Raw genomic sequence first — 23,928 nt, 5'->3', positions numbered from 1 at the left:
TCCCTGCCCTCCTGCAAGCCGAGGGGCTGTGACCAGAACAGGCGGCTTGACCCAGTGGGGCCAGAGTGTCCCTGCTCGCACGGCGATCGGGGCCACGAGCAGAGTCCCCTGGTCCATGCAGGGGCCCCTGGCAGCTGCTCGGTGTTTGCTGTCCTGCCGTGCCCAGGGTGCACCGGTGACTTGGCGGGGGGGGGGGGTCCGTTCTCTTCGTACCGCTAGCACGCCCAGAGCAGGAGCCAGCTGGGTGCTGCCCCTGCTCAGGGAGGGAGGAAAAGCGCGAGGAGGCAGCGCTCCCGGGCGGGACGCGCTGCCCACCACGACAGAGACACCCCGAGAGTGAGAGAGCGCCCTGCTGTCCCAGGGTCAAAAGCCTTTCCTTAGCCCACCAGGCTGGGACTCCAGGTGCCCTTGCCAGGGTGCCTGGGCCAGGGTTCAGGGTGTATTTGCACCCTGCCACCTCCCCGGGGGCTGCTGGCTCTGCCCCAGCTCCCCCACAGCCCCCCCCGGCCTGGTGGGCGCAGCCTCTCCAGCGCCTGCTGGCACCACCCCAGGGTGGCACTGGGTCCCGCTGCACAAGGCTGCAGTAACCCCGGGGGCTGGTGACCCCGCTCGGCCCCCTTCAGCCTTAAGACATGTTGCTGGCCCTGGGGGGGGGGGGGGGTGCAGCTGTGCTGATGCTGGGTTGAGGGAAGAGCACGCACCCCCCCCCCCCCCCCCGAGAGCAGCACAGGCTCCAAACTCCTTCCCGGCATCTTTATTCACAGCAGAAGCAGCTCAGAGCGCAGCAACGCCCCGTGAGCTGCAGCCCCCCCCCCCCCGCCCCCGGCCGCCCCACGGTCCCTACACGGGGGCCAGGAACACCCCCAACACCGTGGCCCCGACCCCGGCGTCAGTCCCGCACGCCGCTTCTCCCGGGGGTGCAGTTAGGCACGTTTGCAGCTCAAAGCCAGCAAGTCTGGATGGCAGCATCCGTGGCACGAGCTGGGGGGGGGGGGGAGCAGGACAGCCAGCCCCGTGCCCCCGCCGCTACTCCGTGCTTTCCACCTTCACCGACTGCCCAGCGCCCCGGTGCCCTGGCGGGGGAAAAGCCTGGCCTTCACCCGTGCCCTGGTGCGGAAGGGGAGCCGGCGGGCAGCGTGGCACCGCGGGGCAGGGGCGCTCCCCGCCGCGGACGCGCTGGTGTTTGAGGAGGGGCTCGTGCTGCACGACGCTCTCGGGACAGTCCCCGCACGGGGGCGGCTGCTCCCCGCTGTGGACGAGCGCGTGCCGCAGGAGCCAGGAGTGGCACGCGAAGCTCTTGGCGCACTCGGTGCACTCGTAGAGCTTCTCCCGGGAATGGCTGCGGAGGTGCTTGAGGAAATAGGGCTTCTGGGCGAAGCTGGCGCCGCACTGGGCGCACCGGTAGGCCTGCTCGCCGGCGTGCGTGTTCTGGTGCACCGTCAGGTTGGCCAGGCGCGTGAAGCTCTTCTCGCACTGGGCGCACTTGTAGGGCTTCTCGCCCGTGTGCGTGCGGCGGTGCTGCTCCAGCGTGGACAGGCGCCCGAAGCGCTTCTGGCACTCCCCGCAGGCGTAGGGCTTCTCGCCCGTGTGCGTGCGCTGGTGCTCCAGCAGCGTGGAGAGCCGCCCGAAGCGCTTGGGGCAGGTGCCGCAGGGGTAGGGCTTCTCGCCCGTGTGCGTGCGGTAGTGGGTGGTGAGCGTGGACTGGTGGATGAAGCTCTTGCCGCAGTCTGTGCACACGTAGGCCCGGGGCCCGGCGGCGCGTGGGCGGGCGTGCTTGGCCAGGCTGGCCGGCGGCGCCGGGCCCTCGGGGCGCTGCCCGCGCTGGGCCGGGTGCTGCCCCGGTTGCGCGCACCGGTGCTGGGCGAAGAGCTCGTGGCAGCTGAAGCTCCTGCCGCAGGCCGAGCACGGGAACGGTCTCGCTGCGCCGGCGCCTCCCTCGGGCAGGGCAGGTCGCTGCGGGGCCAGGCCCGTTTGTGCCGCGTCCCGGCTCTGCTGTGTCTCACCTGCTTGGCCTGCATAAACGCCGCCGTCCAGCCTTCTTGCCACAGGCCGGGGGGGCTCCGGCCCAGGCACGTCCTGCTCCGTGCCCTGCTCCCTCTCGCAGCCGGGCAGCCAGGCTGCCGCTGGAACAGAGAGGCTGACATCAGACCGCAGCACTGCTCCTGGGACCGGGCAGGGACGGCCGCCAGCATGTCACACGCTGCTGCGGCACGGCCTGGGCGGTGTCACAGCCCCGAGGCATCACAGACACCTTAGAGAGGAACTTGCAAAATCACGGAAACCAGGGGCCTAGGCGTGAAGGGGCCCTGGCCTCTGCACGGGGGTCCCGGGGAGGAGGAGCGCAGGGCGGCTGCGTTGCCCAGCCACAGGGCCGGCGCCGAGCGCAGCAGCGGGGCTGCAGAGGGCTGCGCAGGGCGCCCCAGCCGGAGAGGCAGCGGGAGCAGCGACGGCACAGCCGCGAGCGTGGGAGAGTGGGGGAGAAGAGCAGCTGTGCAGGGTTGCGCGCCCCTCTCTTCTGGGCAGCACTGGGAGACCCCGCTCAGCTTAGCTCTGTTCACAGCTGGCCCTGACTGCTAAGAGGTGACCTGGTTCCTGTCCGTCCCCTCCAGCCAGCGCTGCAGCCGGTCCGAGAGCCCTGCCCCAGCGAGGAGCTGCCCTGCGGGAACGCAGAGCCGCCGGTCACGGCCCCGGTCCGACAGGGAACAGCGATGGAGGCTGTGGGATCTCGCTCGCCAGAGCTGACGGTGCGGTAGCAATACAGAGCCTTCCTTGCCCTCCTGCTTTCGAGCTCCTCTGCGGTGTTCAGGGCCACCTGGGCTCATCACCCACCTGCTGGCGTCTCCTGAGCGTCTCCTTTTTCTTCCACATCCTGCTGGTCCTCCTTGACCTGCTCTTCCTCCTGTTTGATCTGCAGAGAGACTTCCAGGCTGCAGCTCAGAGGCTCTGTTACAGGAGATGAAAATTAAGCTAAGTTCCCTAGGAAATCACTGACCATCAGAGAACAGGACTTTTCTCCTCTGCAGCACAGCAGCACACCCGTCTAACTGACCCAGAGTCTCCGATGCACGTCCCAGCTGCAAAAAGGTCTGGCTGGATTTAGTCCAGCCAAAATCCTCTTGTTCCCCCTGCTCCCCCCGTGCATGCCAGGTCCAAACGAGCGTAGGCCAAAGATGGACCATACCCCAGGCGTGTTTGCGCAGCTCCTACACCACGCTGTGCATCCCTGCTTATTTGCTCCTATAATCCTCATGCCTTTGAGAAGTTATTGCATAAACCCACAGAGGCGGCTCCAGAGCATGCAGGACGCGCTGACACGACAGCTCAGGTCCAGCCGTACGAAGCTCAGGCAGCCCTCACCTGCGCTGGGGTCCGCAGAGCTCTCGCTCCCCTCCTGGCCCGGTCGCTCCCTTGGACATGGCTCTTCTCGCTCGAGCCGAGACAGAACATCAGGCTTGGAAATGGCATAGTCTGCTTATGGGAGAGGATACGACAGGGGATGACTGAAGGCAGAGGCACAGCTTAGAGTCCCTCATTGGAGTGAACGGCTACGGAGCAATCGGCCAACAAGGCCTGCGCTGCACCTCCCTGGAAGGCAGCAAAATAAAGTCGTAATTGCGTTCGCAGTGGCGACGGTCCGTGGCGTTACCAACAGGCTTTGTGGGGAGAGGTAACAGGTCCGGCGGGCAGACGCAACCACCGCCACAGTGCTTCTGGCAGCCTCTGGGACCAGGAGTGGCCGGGTGACGTGGCAGCATGTCCCGCTCCTGTGGGGACGGACAGCAGCAACCGCTGTCACCTGCCACTTTCCTTTGGGACGCCTCACGCACCGTACAGCAAGCCCCTTCCCCTGCACGGGACGTGAAGTGCTGCACAGACCCCTCCCCGTGTCACACTAAGGTCCAAGCCAGCCCGGAGAGGGCTCTGCACGTGGGGCAGAGGGTCGCGCTCACCACCGCGACCTCGTGGCGGGCGGAGGGGATCGAGCTGTGCTCGCTGCGGCTACGCCGAGAGCACGTACAGAGCTCACCCCGAGCCTCACGGAGCGACGCTTCACCCCAGCTATTACCTAGCGAGATCAGGGACTCGCAGCTGCCCCTCAGCACGTTCCTGCACCACTCCTTCTGCCGGTCCTCCAGGCTTCCCCACTCCTCCGGGGGGAGCACAGTATTGTCCTCGAGTGCTGCCAGGACCTGAAAGCAAATACTCAGCTCAGCACTGTTAGGTGTCACAACCTGATGCGCGGCCAACCGGGAGAACAGGGAACACACATCACCGCTCCAGCACTGCTCCGTGCTCTAGTTTAAGCAGTATTTACACGCAAAAGAGACACAGGAGGGAAGGGAAAAGAAGTTGGATTTGCTAGCAGGAAAGTCAGTACAAGAATTCTTAACTCTGCGGCAGCACAGTTCAAGGTGACTGCGATCCCCTCTTTGTAGGGATTACGTGCCTTGCTGCTACGTCCTGGGACCCTGCTAGGCCAGGCCCTGCTGCACAGACCAAGAAAGAGGCAGCCAGACAGGGGCGCAGGACTCGAGGAAATTATCTCAGCAGTGTCAAGAAGGCCTATGTGCCCTTGCAGCAACTGGAGAATAGTTAGGGAAACGGTGGCAACAAGAGCGCAGCGTTCCAGCGCTCTGCACGTCTAAGGTAGCTTCAATCCAGGACGTTGCAAATGCGTTAGAGAGAACGAGGCCCCGCACTTGAGGGGAAAAAGGCAGATATGTCTCAGGCTAAAACGTACCTGCAGATGTTTTGCTGCTCCATTCAGCTGGGGGCTACGTTTCAATTTTCTACAAAGAGTCTCTAGTGTTTCTTAGCGCTTGCGTGTGCAGCACTGACATTTAAGTGCCGGCAATCCCCTGGGTGCGTGGCAGCAAGGCAAAACAGTCCTGCTGGGGACAGAGAGGAGCTTAGTGCCAGGGCACTTCAGCAGTAACGCAGCCGAGTGAGAACACGGTGGCCTGGTCGGGAACATCGTAAGAGGACAGACGGTCTCCCTTTGCCTACAGCCAGCCGGTACTTTGTCACAGTTTGAGCAACCCCAGCTGCGTCAGTGGCATTGCGAGGGGGTGCAAACAAACAGCCTGTCCCATGCTAGACGGCACAGAGAAAAGAGAGCGAGCTGGTGCTCCTTGGACCGGCATCGCTCACGCTGCCCTGAGCGGACGGCTCTAGCGAGAGGAAGGACGGTGCCATCCTACAAGGCATGTGGGCTCCGCGTGGGAGGGACGGGAGGAGCAGTGCGACCAGGATGGCAGCAGAGGCAAAACAGGAAAGGATCTCTGGTACTCTGGCATGAGAGCTCTGCTTCTCTGCTGCCCCTGATTCGCCAGCCAATGTAAGGCCTGGGACGCTGACCACGTGCCCTGCTAGCCATGGGGTTAACTGGTCCCCTCTGAGCATAAGGGAACCTTAAATCACACGTTCACAAAGCCAGAAAGACGGGGCTCGGCAGCTAGAGCGACCTCCCCCAGTTCAAGTACTCCTCAAGGCAGTAACACGCCCTGAAGCTAACTAAATTGCTCTAAGTCACCGGCTTTTAAATGAAAAAAGGCCACCCCACTGCTACCCGCGCTCTGCAGAAAGGAAGAGGCAGCTACCTTTGGGATATCTCCGTTAACGCCGGGCGGCAGCCGCAGGATCCAGAAGTTCCTGTTCTTCAGCAGGTTCTCCATGTTCTCCAGGCGCCGCTGGAGCAGCCCGTACTCCTGGATGAGGGTGCCCAGCGCGGCCCACTTGCTCTCCAGCTGGTTCCCGAACTCCAGCTCTGTTTTCTCACAGCCAAATATTTTTTTCTCGGCTGCCCCTGTTCTCCCCTCCAGGTCCAGCAGCCGCGCGGCAAAGGAATCCACCTTCCTCTCCACGGCTTGGATCGCTGCCACGAGGGTCCGCATGGAAATCTCCGTGTTCTGGGGAGGCGTTTGATCCGGGACAGCGGCAGGTTGGAGCGGCAGCGGGCGGCGGGCTCCAGCGTCCCATCCCGGCACCTGTTTGCCGGGAGAGAGGAGGAAAGGGGCTGAAGCGACGGCACGCTCCGCCGAGAGGCGCGGCGGAGGGGATGGCGAGCCCTCCCCGCACCGCGCTGCTCCGCGCGTCCCCTGCGACGGCTCCTCCGCGGGCGAGACTGCAAAGGGCCCCCCGGAGCCCCGGCACCTCCGCCTGGATCGCAGGACTTCGCCATCCCCTTTCCGCCCAGGGGCCTGAACTGCCCTGTTCTTCCCTACAGTTAAACAACGCGAACGGGGCTTTTCCGCGCTCCCTGCACTTCTGTAAAAAGCACCAGGGCCCCCAGGTTAAAAGCCCGGACACAGCGGGAGCCCCTCGCACGGACGGGGCGGGGGGTGAGGTACAACAGGGACGTCTTGGGGCAGTGGGGGGGGGACAGCGATGTCCCGGGGGCTGTGGCGGGGGGACGGTGACGTCTTGGGGACAGTGGGGGGGGGGACGGTGACATCCCGGGGGGCAGCGGGGGAGGACGGCGACGTCCTGGGGACAGTGTGGGGGAGTCGGCAACGTCTTGGGGACAGTGTGGGGGGGGTGGCGATGTCCCGGGGGGCAGCGGGGGGGGAGATGGCGACGTCTTGGGGACAGTGGGGGGGGGGACGGCGACATCCTGGGGGGCAGCGGGGGGGAGATGGCGACGTCTTGGGGACAGTGGGGGGGGGGACGGTGACATCCTGGGGGGCAGCGGGGGGGAGATGGCGACGTCTTGGGGACAGTGGGGGGGGGGACGGCGACATCCCGGGGGGCAGCGGGGGGGAGATGGCGATGTCTTGGGGACAGTGGGGGGGGGGACGGCGACATCCCGGGGGGCAGCGGGGGGGAGATGGCGACGTCTTGGGGACAGTGGGGGGGGGATGGCGACATCCCGGGGGGCAGCGGGGGGGAGATGGCGACGTCTTGGGGACAGTGGGGGGGGGACGGCGACGTCCCGGGGGGCAGCAGGGGGGGAGACGGCGACGTCTTGGGGACAGTGGGGGGGGACGGCGACGTCCCGGGGGGCAGCGGGGGGGGAGATGGCGACGTCTTGGGGACAGTGGGGGGGGGACGGCGACGTCCCGGGGGGCAGCGGGGGGGGAGATGGCGACGTCTTGGGGACAGTGGGGGGGGGGGACGGCGACATCCCGGGGGGCAGCGGGGGGGAGATGGCGATGTCTTGGGGACAGTGGGGGGGGGACGGCGACATCCCGGGGGGCAGCGGGGGGGAGATGGCGACGTCTTGGGGACAGTGGGGGGGGACGGCGACGTCCCGGGGGGGTAGTGGGGGGGGACGGCGACGTCTTGGGGACAGTGGGGGGGGACGGCGACGTCCCGGGGGGGTAGTGGGGGGGGACGGCGACGTCTTGGGGACAGTGGGGGGGGCGGCGACATCCCGGGGGGCAGCGGGGGGGGAGACGGCGACATCCCGGGGGCAGCAGCGGGGAGGACGGAGACGTCCCGGGGGGCGGCGACGACAGCCCGGCGGGGGTCACCCCGCGGGACCGCGGACACCCACACGCCGCCGCGGGCCGGGGCCGAGGCCGGGACCGTCCCTTACCTGCGGCGGCGCCCAGGCAGCCATGGCCCCGGCGGGAGCCGGCGCGGGGCCCCGCTGCACGTCGGGAGCGCGCCGCGCTGCACGCCGGGAGCGCGCGCGGCGCGGCTCCGCCCACCGCCCCGCCGCAGCCGGCCCGTAACCAGCATGGCCGCCGCCGGCGCTTCCCCTCCAGCCTGGGCGCGGCCATCTTGGCTGAGGGCGCCGGCGGCGGCTTCCGCCATGTTGGTTACGGGCAAACCAGCCGGTGTCCCGTGGTGGGGCCGGTGCGAGGCGCGGCGGCGGGGCCCTCTGCGGCCGAAGGAGCCTCGGCTGGTCCGTAGCTCCAGACCGGAGCGCCCTGCCCCTTTTGCTCTCTGCCTGGAAGACGGCTGCTTCCTCCCGCCATCCCAGCTGCCCGCTCCGACCTTGCCGGCCCCGCTCTGTCCTGGGGCGGCAGAGCCAACACCGCGTGCCGCACAGCCCTCCCGACACCCGTACGCCGACGGTCTGCGTAACGGCGGAGTAACAGCCGCTGCCTCGCTCTCGCGGTCTGCCTTAGGACAGCCAGCGTTGTGCCGGCTGTTTCGTCCGTCGCTGCATCCGGAGGTGGCTGCAGAGCTACGAGCAGCGAGTCCGCGACCTTCCCCAAGCCGTAGCTGCCGCTTGCTTCGCTCTCCAGTCTGCGAGCCTGGTTACCGTTCCCACAGGACTCGAGGGCGTCCGCTCAGACCTGCCTTCGCCGCCGGAGAAACGGCTCCCGTCTTATCTACGTTCCTCATGGGTCGCGAACACCTTCCAGCGCACAGGCAATTGCTCCGAGTCGGGATGGAAGAGGTGCTCCCTTGGCCCGAGCCGCTCAGTATCCACAGATCAGCTCGGGAGAACAGAGCGGCAGGTTCTCACAGGATGCCCGCACAGACAGCAACACTGGGAATTTTACAGAGCGTTTCTCACCTCCTAGTAATACCAACAAAAGCGGCTCAAAGTAGCAGTCAGTTCGTTGATAACGTTTTCACACGTGGCAGTCAGAGCCGGTGTTGCTACGAAGCAGCGCTCCTACAGCTTTCGTTTAATGCTTTGAGTCATTACATCACTTTGTGCGGAGATGAGAGGAAAAGCCAGGAACGCATCACACGCCGGCTGCAGTTCTCGCTGCCCGCACCAGCCAGCGCTGTCAAACGCCCTTCAGATCCCGCCCTGGGATAACGCCTGGGTCCCAACGATACTTGGATCTTGAAGGTTTTCATTTTGGCTTGTAGACAAAAGCACTGCAACACCACAGCAATCGACGTAGGAAAAGTCAGCGGGACTGTCTTTGGAGACCAGAGCGCCAAATATTATCCTAGGCTCAAAACAAGTGTGTTTCAGTGAAACATTAAACTGTGAAATATCCCCCAAGCTTATCAAAGGCACCCTATGTATGTGCTCAGAGCTCCGGGCATACAAATGCTGCAAAAGGAAAACCAAGAAAAACAGGCAAATGTACAGACAAATACTTTATTAATTCCATAGCCTGAGAAGGATCTGGGACCTCACACAAAATGCTGGTCCCAGTCACGACAACATACAAAGGCCCCAGGCTGGGCAATCAGCCCAAGGGAGAGGCCAGCTCCTCCACGAGACCCAGCGCCGGGCTCAGAGGCCCAGCTCTGCCCACAGGCAATACCGCTGTCCCGGCTCGCTCATCCCACGCGAGTCACAGGCATCACCGGCTCTACCGGGCAGCGATAAGCAGCTCAGTCACTCGAGCCCACGCAGCGGCACCCGTGCTGGCTGGGGGAGCCCAGGCCAGAGAGCGAGCTCGCTCCCTGGCCCCATTAGCACAGCACAGACCGTAAGGCATCAACCACCTCTGTATGTCACAGGGCTCTGCAGCACAGGCTGACTTGTCTGGCCACCGTCACCCCCTCATGGCTATGATACAGTCTAGGCACACTCTGCATTGCAATCTCAAGGGACAGGAAACAAGAGCAAGGAAATGGCCCAGCGGAGCGCTGGGACGTTCTGTGCATCCGAAAGGAGCTCTGAGGAAGAAACCCTCAGCGCCTCCATCTCCGACACCACGTCGGAGGAGAACAGCAGCGCTGCCCCTCCAGGCTAGCAGGGAGGCAGCTGGGCACCGCCGGGTGCAGTGCACTGAGCACTAAGGAGTTACACCACGACACAGCAGGGACGACATTATCTCAGTGCCCAGCGCACGCTGCCAGCAGCAGCCCCATCTGCAGTCCATTAGACCCTGCAAACGGCCAGGAAGAATGAACGATACTCTGAGCAAACCGGCTCCCCGTGCTCCCTGGCCTGGGAGGGACAGAGAGTTGGTCATTTCAAAAAATTACATCAAACACAATTTAATGGAAAAACAGAAAACTAAACACAAAACGAGTCCTAAAAGCTTCTCAGTTTGCCATGCACAGCGATGCCACCAGGACAGGCTTCTTCCTTCTGTGCATGTGCTTCATGTTTCCTACTGGTGCATGTGATACGTGCAGGGCTCTGGCTAGGGACGTGAACAGTTGAAAGGACTCTTGGGGATGCCTGAGCCACGTCAGCTAACCTGGCCTGGCTTTCACCAATTACTGGGCTGCCGGCGGGCAGATCTCACTCCAGGGGACATCTGAGGTAGCTACCATAACTCGTCTTTCACAGGATCAGTTACTGATGGATTCTGCACATGGCTACGTTGGATGTGGAGACCACCTGCAATGTGGAGACTGGGGCTTCCCTTTGCAGCAGCACGGAGTGGAGGGGGCGAGCCCAGCGTCACTGGCGTGCGTCAGGACGTCCCAGCTGACACCTCTGAGGTGGAGGAGGGGTCCTCACATGCCTGCTGCAGCAGTGCAGGGGTGCTAGGGTAATCTTACCTGTTAAGTATTTCCCAAGGGACTCTCCATCTATGCTTGTTGCTAGTTATAGGGGTATTAACCCTGTTACATATTTCCAGTTGTTGAAGGCTGGGCTCTTTGAAGGAAGTAATGCTGCTGGGGCCTCAGAAACACTCGCAGCATCCTTGCAAACAGAAAATATCGCAGTTTGATTCATTCTATTTATGTTCCGTTCTGGCTGTTGTATAACACGTCAAGCTCACCAATGCAATACAGATATTCTCAAACTGATCTGGCGTTTAGCAATAGGATTCCGTCACTGGGCTGGGTTATCAGACGAGCATGGCTAGGACAAGATGGAGCCTCAGAGATGCCAGGCCAACAGGGCAAACTGTTGCTTCTGCCAAAATGGCCCTGAGATGACAACACTGACTTCCTCCACCTGCCCCATAGTAAAGAAACTTTAGCAGTGAAATGAGCTCCTTGGGAATCCAGCTGGGCTTACTGTCAGGCTGATTCCCTTCTGTCTGTCTTCACTGTGCAATTTTATTTCCAAATCCAAGGGATCAGCTCCAACATCACGTAATGGGTGAGCTCAATTCCTGTTTGCAATTCCTCTTGCAAGAGCTGCAGAAGAAATATCTGATACTCTAGGAAGGTCAGTGTGTGTTAATTTCTTGCATCAGCCAGCAGACACAAGAGTCTGAGGAATGATAAAGCATTTTGTATCACTAGAGGTGTCTGTAATTTGCCCTCTTTGATGGTATCCAAGCTTTGATTCATTCTATAATTCAGAAAGCTCCCCAAATTCAGATTACAGATGGTTTACAACCCCAGTGCCCCACCACGTTCAAAATCTGTCTTGATGCTCACACTGTTTCTCTCTGGGGACACAAGCAGTTTGGATCTCTCCTACTGTCATTTATCAGTCACCCCCAAAACCACTGCCCTATTTCCTAGTCTTACAACAGGCTGGACTGCTCTCCCACCAAAGCAGCGGATTTGGCAGTGCCTGTCTTCAAGCATGAGATTTGCAGGACCAACCAAGAGAGCATCAGCTTTGGTTGCAGTGGGTGCAGGACTAACATCTCTCTTCGATTCGTGATTTAGTGAGCGAGGAACACCCTCTTCTTTGGGTACCCCTGGCGCTTCTCTTTGCTGGGGCTGCTTGGGCGCTGGCAGGACAGTCTTAGGCTGGGCTGCCTTGGGCTGCTGGACCATATCCAGGGCTTTCTGGCGGTCGTGTATTTTCTGGTGGCGCAAAAGGTGCGTTCTGCGGGTGAAGGATTTCTTGCAGTCACTGCAGTGATAGGGTCTGTCACTGGCGTGTGTCTGCAGGTGTCTCCGAAGGGAGAAGGGGCACGAGAGACTCTTCCGGCAAATACTGCACTTCAGCAGAGATTTCCCGTGAGTCCTCCGCCTGTGGTCTTGGGAGAAACGCGTGCTGGGCAGGCTCCTTGCGTCCAGTTCATTCTTTGCCTGGCCCAGCCAGGACTCCCCAGCGCGTGCCCTGTGATCCAGGCTGTGGGTGCCTCCATAGAGAGTCCCGCAGAACTTCTTCCTCGGCCGGATCCTCAACTCCGGATGGACGTTCCCCCAGACCTTGGCCCCAAAGGCCCTGCCTTCTGTGTGGATGCTCTGGTGCAGGTCCAGATGGCTTTTGTCTGCAAAGCTGATCTCGCACACTGTGCATTCATAGGGCCCCTCTTTGGCATGGCTCCGCTGGTGGATGATGAGGTTGATTTTCAGACGGAATCGCTTCCCACACTCTGTGCAGGGGTGTGACCACTCCCGCACGTAGCCCCGCCGACAGGTACCCATCAGCAGGCTGCTGGCTGCACACTTGTTTGGCTTCTTCTTGCTCTTGGGTTTGGCTTCCTCCTTTTTTGGGCATTTCTGGATCTCCAGGTCGGGCGAGGGTGTGGAAACCTCTTGCAATGCCTCGGGTTCCTCCTCCTTCACCTCTACTTTTCCAGGAGGAGAAGTCCTATCACATGCCGTTTCATTTTCCAGTGAAAAGCCTTCCTCTGCAATGGAATGACAATACAGGTATTAGTCATTCGTGATCTTAGGGCGATCCCAGGTTGTGGGTGAGCCCGAAAGCACTGGGCAGGCTTTTAGCAAAAAGGGTGCTACCAAGACATCTGAGAACAGAGCTTGGAAAGAGCACAGAGTCCTGCCCACATGCAGTTAAGTAACCTGATGTGCTCTCGGGTGAAGCAAATCTGGAGCTCCCAGGAAGTAGCAAGATCATGGTCTGTCACTGTGCAATTATGGCAGGGTTGTGCAAAGGGATCCACCTCTAAAACCACGGCACCAGTGACTGCCACAAGATGTAGCAGGAAAAAAGGATCACTGAGGAGCTAGTCTGCAGTACTTCCAGGCTCTTCACTTTTGTCACTCATGTGACTATCATTAAACACCAAAGGTTACAGGCAAAGCAACTCTAATGAGGACTGTGCAACTCTCAAGACTTCCGGTGACTACTCCACAATCCCTCCCGCAGCCAGGCAATTTAGTCTGCACAAGCCCTGCCCAGAACCAGTCCTGTTTATCTTCTGTGCGCTGTGCCTAGAAATAAACTCTGAAGTCCCTGGAAGAAGAACATGCTCTGCGCATAAGCTTGGCAAAGCTTCACCAACAGAATGGAGGGTCTCTGCAGACTGCCATCCCCCCTTCCTATATCCCCTACCCGCTCTGCTCCTGCAACAGAAGACAGGGCCTTATCATGGGAAGCTTTAGGCGATATAAGCTTGAGGTGAGGCAGCCAGCTCTACCGCAATGCAGCGAAGCTGGGAAGAAGGAAGCATGCTACTGCTGTAAACTTCCTTCTCCCTCCTCTCTGCTCTGCTCCGCTGCTGAGGCTCACCAGCTCCAGCCAGATCTGGGACCCAGGACTGCTCTCTGCTGCCCACTCTCCTCTTGCCCGGGCTGGCTTGAATGCTACCCTCCCTTTACCCTGCGGCACTGTTCTCCCCCAATTTCTGACAGAAGGATCCTAACTGCGGCGCTGTTCTTGCCGCAGATGGGTCTGAAACACCCTACCCAACACCAGCCCTCTTCCCTTACTAGGTGATAAAGGAGAGGTCTGAAAACAGCCTGGGTTGCTATGGCCACGCAACCCTGGCCTTCTCAGAAATCCCTGCATGTCTCCAGCTCCCTGTCTCTGCACACACCAAAAGAACTAACTGTAACTCATGAACCCTCCTGGCCAGAGCCCCAGCACTTTCCTCTCTGTCCCCATTTCAAGCACACTGGAGAGCTGGGAGACGCTATCAAACCAGAACAGCGGCTCCCTGCCTGCAGGACACCCTGTCTCCCATGCACAGGGTTACTCACTGGCACTGAATTCAACCGGGTCCTCTTTCTGCTCTGTCTCGGGCTGATCTTCCCTGCTCAACTCCTCTTCTTGTGTACTCAGTGACATGACATTCATCACCAAGATGGGGAGTTCTGTTTACAGAGAAGAGAACAGCAATTTTAAACACCCACAGAGAGCTTGTAGAGCTTCTCATATCTTCTTGCTTTGGTGCAATCCTGACTGGAGATGTACTGGAAATACAAAGAAGAGCCAGAGAAAGCTGCACCCATGAAGCAAACACATGCTCTTAAGGAAAGCATGTAAGGTGTTAGCAGGAACTGGAGTGAGCCACACGCAAGGTCCGAAAGCAGAGAGAGGTCTGAAATGAAAGTCACCAAGGTGCCACAGGCTGTCGCTTCTCCAGAGCAACCTCATCCCTCCTATTGTGTTCAGGCCGTTGAACCCCTTCTACTTTCCCCAGTAACACTTCGACTCCCCCTGCCCCGCAACCCAGGACTTCTGCCTTGCCCTGGTAATGCTCCTCTAAGCACAGAGGCTTGCCGTGCTCTCTCCCACAGACACTGCTGGGTGATCTCCAGAGAAAGATGGGACAGGAACTGCCCAGGGAAGCACGTCCGCATGGCACCCATGTAACTCACCTGTGTCAGCTTCCACGGGAGCTTCATCTTCTTCCAATGCTTCTTCCTTCCGGTCCATCTCTTCCGGTGGCTGCGGGGGCTCCTGACTGTCTTTGGCGCAGAGCTCTTCATCCCTCTCCATCTGGGACAGGATGTCAGGCTTGGACACAGCGTAGTCTGCTCACGGGACAGGAGAGCAGCGGACAGCACATTTTGTTAGGAATTGGCCAGACTTCTATTCTGTTGAACTCTCAAATGTTTTAAAGCGATCTTTCTTTCCCTAGCCCCAGAGCTGGCAGGCAATACAGACACAGACGCATCATCTGTGCTGTCACAGGCAAAACGGTGGCGCTGATTTCTTGCCCCTATGGAGGATTCACACACAAGGACAGCGGTAGCTCAAGTACAGAGAGAAAATCTAAATAATGGAATGTGACTGGAAATCGCAAAGGAGAGGGAGAGGCTTTGTCTTTAGGTAACATCTTTTTTCCTCTCTTCTCTATAACACCTGGCAAACATCCTGCCAAATACACACTCGGTGTGAGCCATTCCTTGGTAACGCTTCTCAAAGGATAGGGCTTGCCTTGCCCTCTGCCCTGCCTGCCAGTGCTCACTCAGCCCTCCTGAAGCTTCTTAGCCCTCCAGCTCCTCACTCCAGCATGAAGGAGCTCTCAAATGCAGGTCTTCCTGTGAGCGTCATCTTCTCTTGGCTCTGTCAGGGCCTGTTTGTGGCTTTCCAATGTATCCCTCTTCCCTTGCCCAGCCTTCCCACTATGGCAATTGATTTTTGCAACTCTTCCATACCAAGTCTCAAAGCTCTCTGGACTGCTTCTGCTCCCCGCAGCCCTAACGGAGCTCCTCCAGCCTCCTCTTCCCGTTGCTGCAGGGAGCCCAGGTTCCTCACTACCCAGCATGTCTCCTCTCAGCACAAAAGCAAGCAGGAGTGTCTGTGGAAGACCTAGGGCTGATGCATGCAACCAGGTAGAGGATTGCAGAATTGCACAGAAACAGCTGGAAGGAATCACAAGAGGTCTGTCCCACTGCTCTAAACTTCATCCCAGCCCTTCCTAACATGTTTTGTCTGCTTTCCTCCATGGGAATCATCTGCCCAAACGTTAACGTTCCTCTCGGAGGTAAGATTCCTCTGCACTCCATGGAAGTCTAGTCAATACAGCCAGTACAGACTCTGAGCGGTTCATTTCTCTGCAACACAACACTGCTGGGAAAGAGAGAAAGATGGGACAGGAACAACCCAGGGAAGCACGTCCGCATGGCATCCATGTAACTCACCTGTGTCAGCTTCCATGGGGGCTTCATCTTCTTCCAATGCCTCTTCCTCCCAGTCTTCCGGTGGCTGCGGGGGCTCCTGACCGTCTAGGACACACGTATGCGGGGGCTCCTGACTATCCTGGAGACGTGTCGGTGGGGGCTCCTGACTGTCTTTGGCGCAGAGCTCTTCATCCCTCTCCATCTGGGACAGGATGTCAGGCTTGGACACAGCGTAGTCTGCTCATGGGACAGGAGAGCAGCGGACAGCACATTTTGTTAGGAATTGGCCAGACTTCTATTCTGTTGAACTCTCAAATGTTTTAAAGCGATCTTTCTTTCCCTAGCCCCAGAGCTGGCAGGCAATACAGACACAGACGCATCATCTGTGCTGTCACAGGCAAAACGGTGGCGCTGATTTCTTGCCCCTATGGAGGATTCACACACAAGGACAGCGGTAGCTCAAGTACAGAGAAAATCTAAATAATGGAATGTGACTGGAAATCGCAAAGGAGAGGGAGAGGCTTTGTCTTTAGGTAACCCCCCCCCCCATTTCAACTTCAGTAATGATTTAAAGAACAATTCTTTTGTGCTATTGTTATCAGATGAATTTAGGTCTGAAGTAGGGACAGAGAAATTCCTGCTTTGTAGAGATGTCCATGTCTGATGGACCATGAGAGGAACAGGCTTTTTCTGTTTCTAGAGAATATCATTGTGAAATGGAAAGCCTCACCTCACCAGTAACTGTACAGACCAGCGCGTTATTAGTGGTGCCCATGAAACAATTTTTGATGGGGAATATCTTATAGCCCAAATCATCCAAAAACATGTCAGATTTCCTTATGAGGACCAAACACAAACAAGCCAGTTCTTTATCAAGGCACATGGGAATATCCCTATTACAGAATCACAGAATACTTGAGATCGGAAGGTACCACTGGAGGTCATCTAGTCCAACCCCCTGCTCAAAGCAGTGTCAGCTAGCACAGGTTGCCCAGGACTGTATCCAGTCAAGTTCTGAGTATCTCCAAGGATGGAGACTCCACAGCCTCTCTGAGCAACCTCTTCCAATGTTAAACCACCCTTACAGTGAAGAAGTGTTTTCCTGTGTTCAGAAGGAATGTCCTGTGTTTCAGTTTGTGCCCGTTGCCGCTCGTCCTGTCACTGGATACCACTAAGAGTCTGGCTCCATCTTCTTTACAGCCTCCCATCAGATAAACATTGATAAGATCCCTGTTACTTTAAATCAGGGCTAAATAGACAGAAGACAAGAACTAGTTTAATATGCAGTCATCAGACTTCAGCCAGAAAATTCCTGAACTGTGCTGGAAGATCATGATGGTTCCCTGACCCTGCAATCTACTTATGCAGTCATTAGCAACGGCATCTGTTACGGATATTGTTTGTACTAGATATTTTTTATATCATCATCATTATAATTTCTATGCATATCTCTTACAGAGATTGTTCATTGCTCATGAGCAGGACAGAGGGAAAATGATTGGGTCTGACCACCCAGGAAAGGTTCTGCCAGCTACTGGCATCCAGCCCCACAAGGCAGACCAACAGACAGACTGCAGTGGGAAACAGTGCAGCCTACGCTGAAAAGAGGCTCGTTCAGAGGAGTAAACCCAGCGAGATTAGAGTCTGTGCCTTACCCAGGGAGATCAGGGTCTCATAGTTCCCCCTCATCACAGCCCTGTACAGATCCTTCTGCCAGCTGTCCAGTCTCTCCCACTCCTGCTCATTGAAGTACACCGAAATGTCATCAAACGTGACCGGCACCTGGAATCACAAGCGTTACGTCCTCAGGTTCTGCTGCAGTTACGAAAAAATGGAAACTGCACATACACAGTGTGTTTGGCTTTGGTCATAGGAGGCTCAGGACAGACAGAGAGAAAAACACAACTTGCCTGATTGGGGCTTGTGAATTATAAGTTTTGTAAGAGTCACAGGTGCTCGGCCACCTAAACCCACTGTTAAGATCACTCTGACGTTTCCCAAACCACCTCCACAGCCGCTCAGCCCTGCCCTTGGCCTTCCAAGCGCCAGCAATTCAAAGCCGGCAGATGGCCCCTGCCCACTCCCAGAGCTCACAAATTGCCAGGGGGCCTGGAAGCCTCCAAGTGGGATTTGCAGCACAGCTCACTCCCACTGGCAGAGCGCTGGGGCAGGCCCTGCGGAGCGTGGGGTACAGATGTGTGCGCGGACCAAGGGAGAGCCACCACAAACATGGCAGACCGCTATAAATACTAGAAGCTTCTGATCACTCTCTCTTCTTTCCTTTTTGAATTCTGCATTCAGGAAAACCAGGCTGCGACATCTAATTGTGGCAGAAAGTTTGTCTCCAGTATCCTGAAAACAGAGAGGGGGCTTTGCTGGTCTGGCAGACACCCCTCTCCAGTCGGCCTACCTGCGTAGGAGCCCACTCATCCACCCCTTCCTGCCATAGGGACCCCACGTGGCCTGCTTGTTGGTTAGCCGCACGCTGGGTGCGGTCTCTGCGCAGCTCCCTCAAGGCAGGCAACGCCAAGGGAGCATCGGCGTTTGGCTTCTGCGCCTCGAGGCTCAGGCAGTGCAGCCCCAGGGCTCGTTACTGCCGTTCGCACGGCGCGGAGCAGCAGGCCCCAGAGCGCTGGGGGGCAGCGCGTGAGCGTGGGGCGGTCACCCCAAACGAGCCCCCCTTCCTGCACCCGCCGAGCCGCAGCGCCTGCCTGAGGCTTTAACCATGGCGCAAGGGGGCTCAGGGACTTGGCTGCCGCTGGTGCCAGGCTGGACCCTCACCTTGGGGACCTCGCCCCGGGTGCCTGGCGGCAGCCGCAGGATCCAAAAGTTCCTGTTCTTCAGCAGGTTCTCCACATTGTCCAGGCGCTGCTGGAGCTGCCCGTAGCCCTGGAGGAGGGTGCCCAGCGCAGCCACGTGGCTGCCCAGCTCCCCCACCAGGTTCTCGCAGGCCAGGAGCCTCCGCTCAGCCCTCTCCGTCCGGCTCCGCAGCTCCTGCAGCTGCTGGGTGTGGGCCTCGGCCTGCCCCGCGGCGGCCCGCGGCCCCATGGCCCGCACCGGCACACGCTTGCCAGTGCCCGAGTCCCACGCCGAGACCTGGGAGGGAAGTGACAGACGAAAGAAAGAGGGTGAGGTCCTACGGCCATGGCATAGGGCATGGCCCATGGCCTCCAGGTGCCCCTGCAGGGATCAGCACCCCCAAGGGGACCATCCCCAAGCCCCACAGCTCCTCCTGGGCCCTGGCACCCGCAGGGGGAGCCCCCCAAGCCCCCCAGGGGATCCCCCAGACCTTGGCAGCTCCAAGGGGTTCCCCTCATGAGGGTCCCCTCCCAAGCCCCACATCCACCCCAGGCACTGGCACCTCCTAAGGGGACTCCCCCAGAGCCCCCAACCCCCTGGACTGGCACCCCCCTAAGGGCACCCCCTAGCCTGACACCCTTGAGACCAGTACCCCCAGGGGACCCCCGCCCAGCCCCACGGGACTGATTCCCCCCAAGGGGAACCTCCAGCCCCACACCCCCATGGGACCAGCACCCCCACAAGACACTCTCCCCAGGCCCATGACTGGCACCCCCAAGAGGACCCCCCCCCAGTCCCACATACTCCCAGGATCACCCCCCGCAAAGGGACCACCACTAGTGCCACAACCTCAGGACTGGCACCTCCCGGGCCCCCCTGGCCCCATATCCCCCAGCCCCTCGGCACTAGCCCCCCCTCCCCCCCCAGCCCCATATCCCCCAGCCCCTTGACACTAGCCCCCCCCCGGCACCACATCCCCCAGCCCCACGGCACTGGCCCCCCCCGGCACCACATCCCCCAGCCCCACGGCACTAGCCCCCCCTGGCCCCATATCCCCCAGCCCCTCAACACTAGCCCTCCCCAGGACCCCCCCCGGCCCCGCATCCCCCAGCCCCACATCCCCCAGCCCCATGGCACTAGCCGCCCCCGGGGCCCCCCCGGCCCCACATCTCCCAGCCCCACATCCCCCAGCCCCACGGCACTGGCCCCCCCCAGCCCCACGGCACTGGCCCCCCCCAGCCCCACATCCCCCAGCCCCATGGCACTGCCCCCCCCAGCCCCACATCCCCCGGCCCCATGGCACTAGCCGCCCCCGGCCCCCCCCGGCCCCACATCCCCCGGCCCCACGGCACTACCCCCCCCGAGGCCCCCCCGGCCTCACATCCCCCAGCCCCACACGCCCGCCGCCTGTGGCGCAGCCGGGGCGGGAGGGCCGGACGGCGATGTCCCCGGGGCCGGGGCCGGGGCCGGGGCCGGGGCCGGGGCCGGGGCCGGGGCCAGGCAGCACGGTCGCTCCCGGCCGGGGGCAGCGGCAGGCTGGGTCGCTCCCGGTCCGGGCCCCGGTTCCGGGCCCTGGCTGCGGCCCGGCGCGGCGCAGGCCCGCGGCCGGCCCCTACCTGAGCGGGGCCCCGGCGGGACATGGCCGCCGCCGCCGCCGCCGCCGCCCGCCGGGCCGCCAGGGGGCGCCGCCGAGCGCCGTGACGGGCGTGGGGACACGGGGCGGGGGGGAGCTGCGGCCGCCGCCCGCCGGGCCGCCAGGGGGCGCCGCCGAGCGCCGTGACGGGCGTGGGGACACGGGGCGGGGGGGGAGCTGCGGCCGCCGCCGCCCGCCGGGCCGCCAGGGGGCGCCGCCGAGCGCCGGTCCCCGCGGCCAGGCCGGGCCGGACCCTGCCGGGCGAGGCGGAGGCGCCGCGGGCCGGGCTGGGCCGAGCGCTGCGGCGGCGGCGGCGGGGAGGGGGGGGTCCGGCCCCTCCTGTCCCCCCCCCCCCCCCCCGCTCGCAGACTCACAGGAGGGCCGAGGTTGGCAGGGACCTCTGGAGATCGTCCAGTCCGACCTCCTGCTCCAGCAGCGTCCTCAGAGCACGTTGCCCAGGACCGCGTCCAGGCGGGTTTTGAAGATCTCCAGCGAAGGAGACTCCACCGCCTCTCTGGGCAACCTGGGCCAGGGCTCGGTCACCCTCACGGTCAAGAAGTTTTTCCTCAGGTTTAGGTGGAACTTCCTGTGGTTCAGTTTGTGCCCGTTGCCTCTTGTCCTGTCGCTGGGCACCACGGAGAAGAGGCTGGCCTCATCCTCTCGACACCCCCCCTTCAGATACTTGTACACATTGAGGAGATCCCCTCTCAATCTTCTCTTCCCCAGGCTGAACAGGCCCAGCACCCTCAGCCTTTCTTCATAGGAGAGATGCTCCAGCCCTCTAATCATCTTGGTAGCCCTCCGCTGCACTCTCTCCAGGAGTGCCATGTCTCGTGCTGGGGAGCCCAGAACTGGACACAGTACTCCAGGTGAGGCCTCCCCAGGGCTGAGGAGAGGGGCAGGATCACCTCCCTCCACCTGCTGGCAACACTCTGCCTCATGCACCCCAGGAGACCATTGGCCTTCTTGGCCACAAGGCCACACTGCTGGCTCATGGTCAACTTGTTGTCCACCAGCACTCCCAGGTCCTTCTCTGCAGGGCTGCTTTCCAGCAGGCCAGCCCCCTGCCTGTCCTGCTGCCTGGGGTTCTTCCTCCCCAGGGGCAGGACCCTGCACTTGCCTTTGTTGAACTCCATGAGGTTCCCCTCCGCCCACCTCTCCAGCCTGTCCAGGTCCCTCTGAATGGCAGCACAGCCCTCTGGTGTGTCAGCCACTCCTCCCAGATTTGGATCATCAGCAAACTTGCTGAGGGTGCACGCTGTCCCTTCCTCCAGCACATTGATGCAATAGTTGAACAAGACTGGACCCAGTGGTGACCCCTGGGGGACACCTCTAGCTACAGGCCTCCAACTTGACTCTGCGCCACTGATCACAACCCTCTGAGCTCGGCCATCCAGCCAGTTCTCAATCCACCTCACCCTCCACTCATCCAACCCTCACTTCCTGAGTTTACCTACGAGGATGTGATGGGAGACAGTGTCAAAAGCCTTGCTGTAGTCCAGGTAGACAACATCCACTGCTCTCCCCTCCTCTACCCAGCCAGTCATTCCACCAGAGAAGGCACTCAGATTGGTCAAGCATGATTTCCTCTTGGTGGATCCATGCTGACTACTCCTGATCACCTTCTTGTCCTCCAGATGCTTAGTGAGGACCTTCAGGATGAGCTGTTCCATCACCTTTCCAGGGATGGAGGGGAGGCTGACAGGCCTGGAGTTCCCTGGCTCCTCCTTCTTGCCCTTTTTGAAGACTGGGGTGACATTGGCTTTCTTCCAGTCCTCAGGCACCTCTCCTGATCTCCAGGACCTTTCAAAGGTGATGGAGAGTGGCCTAGCGATAACATCCGCCAGCTCCCTCAGCACTCGTGGGTGCATCCCATCGGGGCCCATGGAGTTGTGGATGTCAGGTTTGCACAAAGGATCTCTAACCCAATCCTCCTCCACCAAGGGAGAGTCTTCCTTTCTCCAGCCTTCCTCTCTTGTCCCCAAGGTCTGGAATTCCTCAGGACTGGCCTTAGCAGTGAAGACTGCAGCAAAGAAGGCATTCAGCAACTCTGCCTTCTCTGTATCCCTCATCACCAGGGCACCCGCCCCCTTCAGCAGCGGGCCCACATTGTCCCTAGTCTTCCTTTTGCTCTGGATGTGTTTGAAGAACCCCTTCTTGTTGTCCTTGACATCCCTTGCCAGATTGAACTCCAAGTGGGCCTGAGGCTTCCTTGTTGCATCCCTGCACACTCTGACAATGTCCTTATATTCCTCCCCTCCTACTCTCCCCGTCCCCCCCCACTCTCCTCGTCCCCCGCCCCGTGCTCCCCGTCCCTCTGCCCCCCCGAAGGATCCCCCTGCCCCAGCCTGCCCCCCCCCGCCACAGCCCCCTGGTGTCCCGGGCCTGCGGGTAGTGCCACCCCGGGCTGGGGCTGCTGGGCGCTGTGGTCCGCCGGCCCTGCCGAGCCGTGCTGAGCCGTGCCGGGCTGTGCTGTACCGGTCCGTGCCGAGCCAGGCCGGTCTGTGCCGTGCCAGTCTGGTCCGTAACTGTCCGTGCTGTCCCGGTCCGTGCTGTGCTGGTCTGGTCCGTTCTGTGCCGGTCCGGTCTGATCTGCAACTGCCCGTGCCATCCCGGTCTGTGCTGTGCTGTTCTGGTCCGTGCTGGTTCGTGCCGGTCCGTGCCGTGCTGCGTCGGTCCGTAACTGTGCGGTCCAGTCCGGTCCGGTCTGTGCTGTGCTGGTCTGTAACTGTGCGGTCCAGTCCAGTCTGTGCTGTACTGTGCGGGTCCGGTCTGGTCCGGTTCATGCCATGCTGGTCCGTGCCGGTCCGGTCCGGTTCGTGCTGTGCCATGCTGGTCTGTGCCGGTCCGGTCCGGTTCGTGCTGTGCCGGTCCGGTCCGTGCCCATCCCATCCCGTCCCATCCCGCCCCATCCATCCCGTCCCTCTCTGTCCCATCCCATCCCGTCCTCTCTGGTCCCGTCCCCGTCCCATCCCACCCCATCTGCCCCATCCCATCCCTCCCGTCCCATCCAGTCGCTCCCTGTCCCATCTGTCCCCGTCCTTCCCCGTCCATCCTCGCCTCCTTCCCCCCCGTCCCTCCCCGTCCATCCTCACCTCCTCCCTCCCCGTCCCTCCCCGTCCATCCTCACCTCCTCCCCCCCCCGTCCCTCCCCGTCCATCCTCACCTCCTCCCTCCCCGTCCCGCCCCGTCCATCCTCGTCTCCTCCCTCCCCATCCCTCCCCGTCCATCCTCACCTCCTCCTCCCCATCCCTCCCCGTCCATCCTCACCTCCTCCCCCCCCGTCCCTCCCCGTCCATCCTCACCTCCTCCCCCCCGTCCCTCCCCATCCATCCTCGCCTCCTCCTCCCCGTCCCTCCCCGCCGGTACCCAGCGGCGCCGGGAGCGCAGCGCGGCCGCACCATGGCCTCGGCTGCCCAGGTAGGAGCAGCGGCGGGACGCGGCCGGGGGGCGGCGAGCGGGGCCGGGCCGGCTGCCGGGGGGTGCGGGGGCCGGGGCCGGGCCGGGGGGGCCCTGCTGGCGGGCAGCAGGATGCGGAGCGACCCGCCCCCCCCCCCGGGGGGCGACGCTGAGGACGAGGGGAGAGTGGCCGGGAGACCGCCCGCCCGTCCGAAATCGCCCAGCGGAGGAGATACCTTCTCGGAGGCAGCGAGGTTCGCGCAGCCCCTCCGAGCCTGCGCCTGGCCACCGGCGGGCTTGGAGAGACCCTCTTACTCGCCGTTGCCTTTTCTCTGCCTGGTGCAACCTTTTGGGTGCGTGCACAACGCACCCATGTTTAGGGGCAGGCTGGGGGGAGATGCGCGGGGCTTGCCGAGGGCCGGCCAGGAGCCTGCGGCGCGCCGAGCGGCTGCTGTGAGCCAGGATGCAGCCCTAGACGTGAGGGCTGCAGCCGTGAATTAGGGGCTGGCCTTCATCCATCCCCTGCTCGGAGCAAGTTGATTGCCGGCCGA

General features: G+C 61.3%; 1 protein-coding gene across 1 annotated transcript; it reads right to left on the bottom strand.

Annotated features, from left to right (window-relative positions):
- Window positions 1-832: 832 nt before the first annotated feature.
- LOC104143149 (zinc finger protein 777-like) lies at window positions 833-18,837 on the bottom strand. Its single transcript, XM_068934224.1, has 12 exons — window positions 18,328-18,837; window positions 17,202-17,328; window positions 15,568-15,783; window positions 14,299-14,454; window positions 13,678-13,791; window positions 11,259-12,365; window positions 7,538-7,614; window positions 5,601-5,987; window positions 4,067-4,190; window positions 3,358-3,471; window positions 2,830-2,943; window positions 833-2,123 (listed from the first exon to the last, which is right to left on the bottom strand). Exons 1-12 carry the CDS (start codon window positions 18,709-18,711, stop codon window positions 1,027-1,029), a joined length of 4,017 nt encoding a protein of 1,338 aa, XP_068790325.1. The 5' UTR covers window positions 18,712-18,837; the 3' UTR covers window positions 833-1,026.
- Window positions 18,838-23,928: the final 5,091 nt, after the last annotated feature.

The sequence above is a fragment of the Struthio camelus genome, chromosome 2 (assembly GCF_040807025.1).
Source record: "Struthio camelus isolate bStrCam1 chromosome 2, bStrCam1.hap1, whole genome shotgun sequence".
Taxonomy (NCBI): domain Eukaryota; kingdom Metazoa; phylum Chordata; class Aves; order Struthioniformes; family Struthionidae; genus Struthio; species Struthio camelus.
This window is presented reverse-complemented; position numbering and strand designations above follow the sequence as displayed.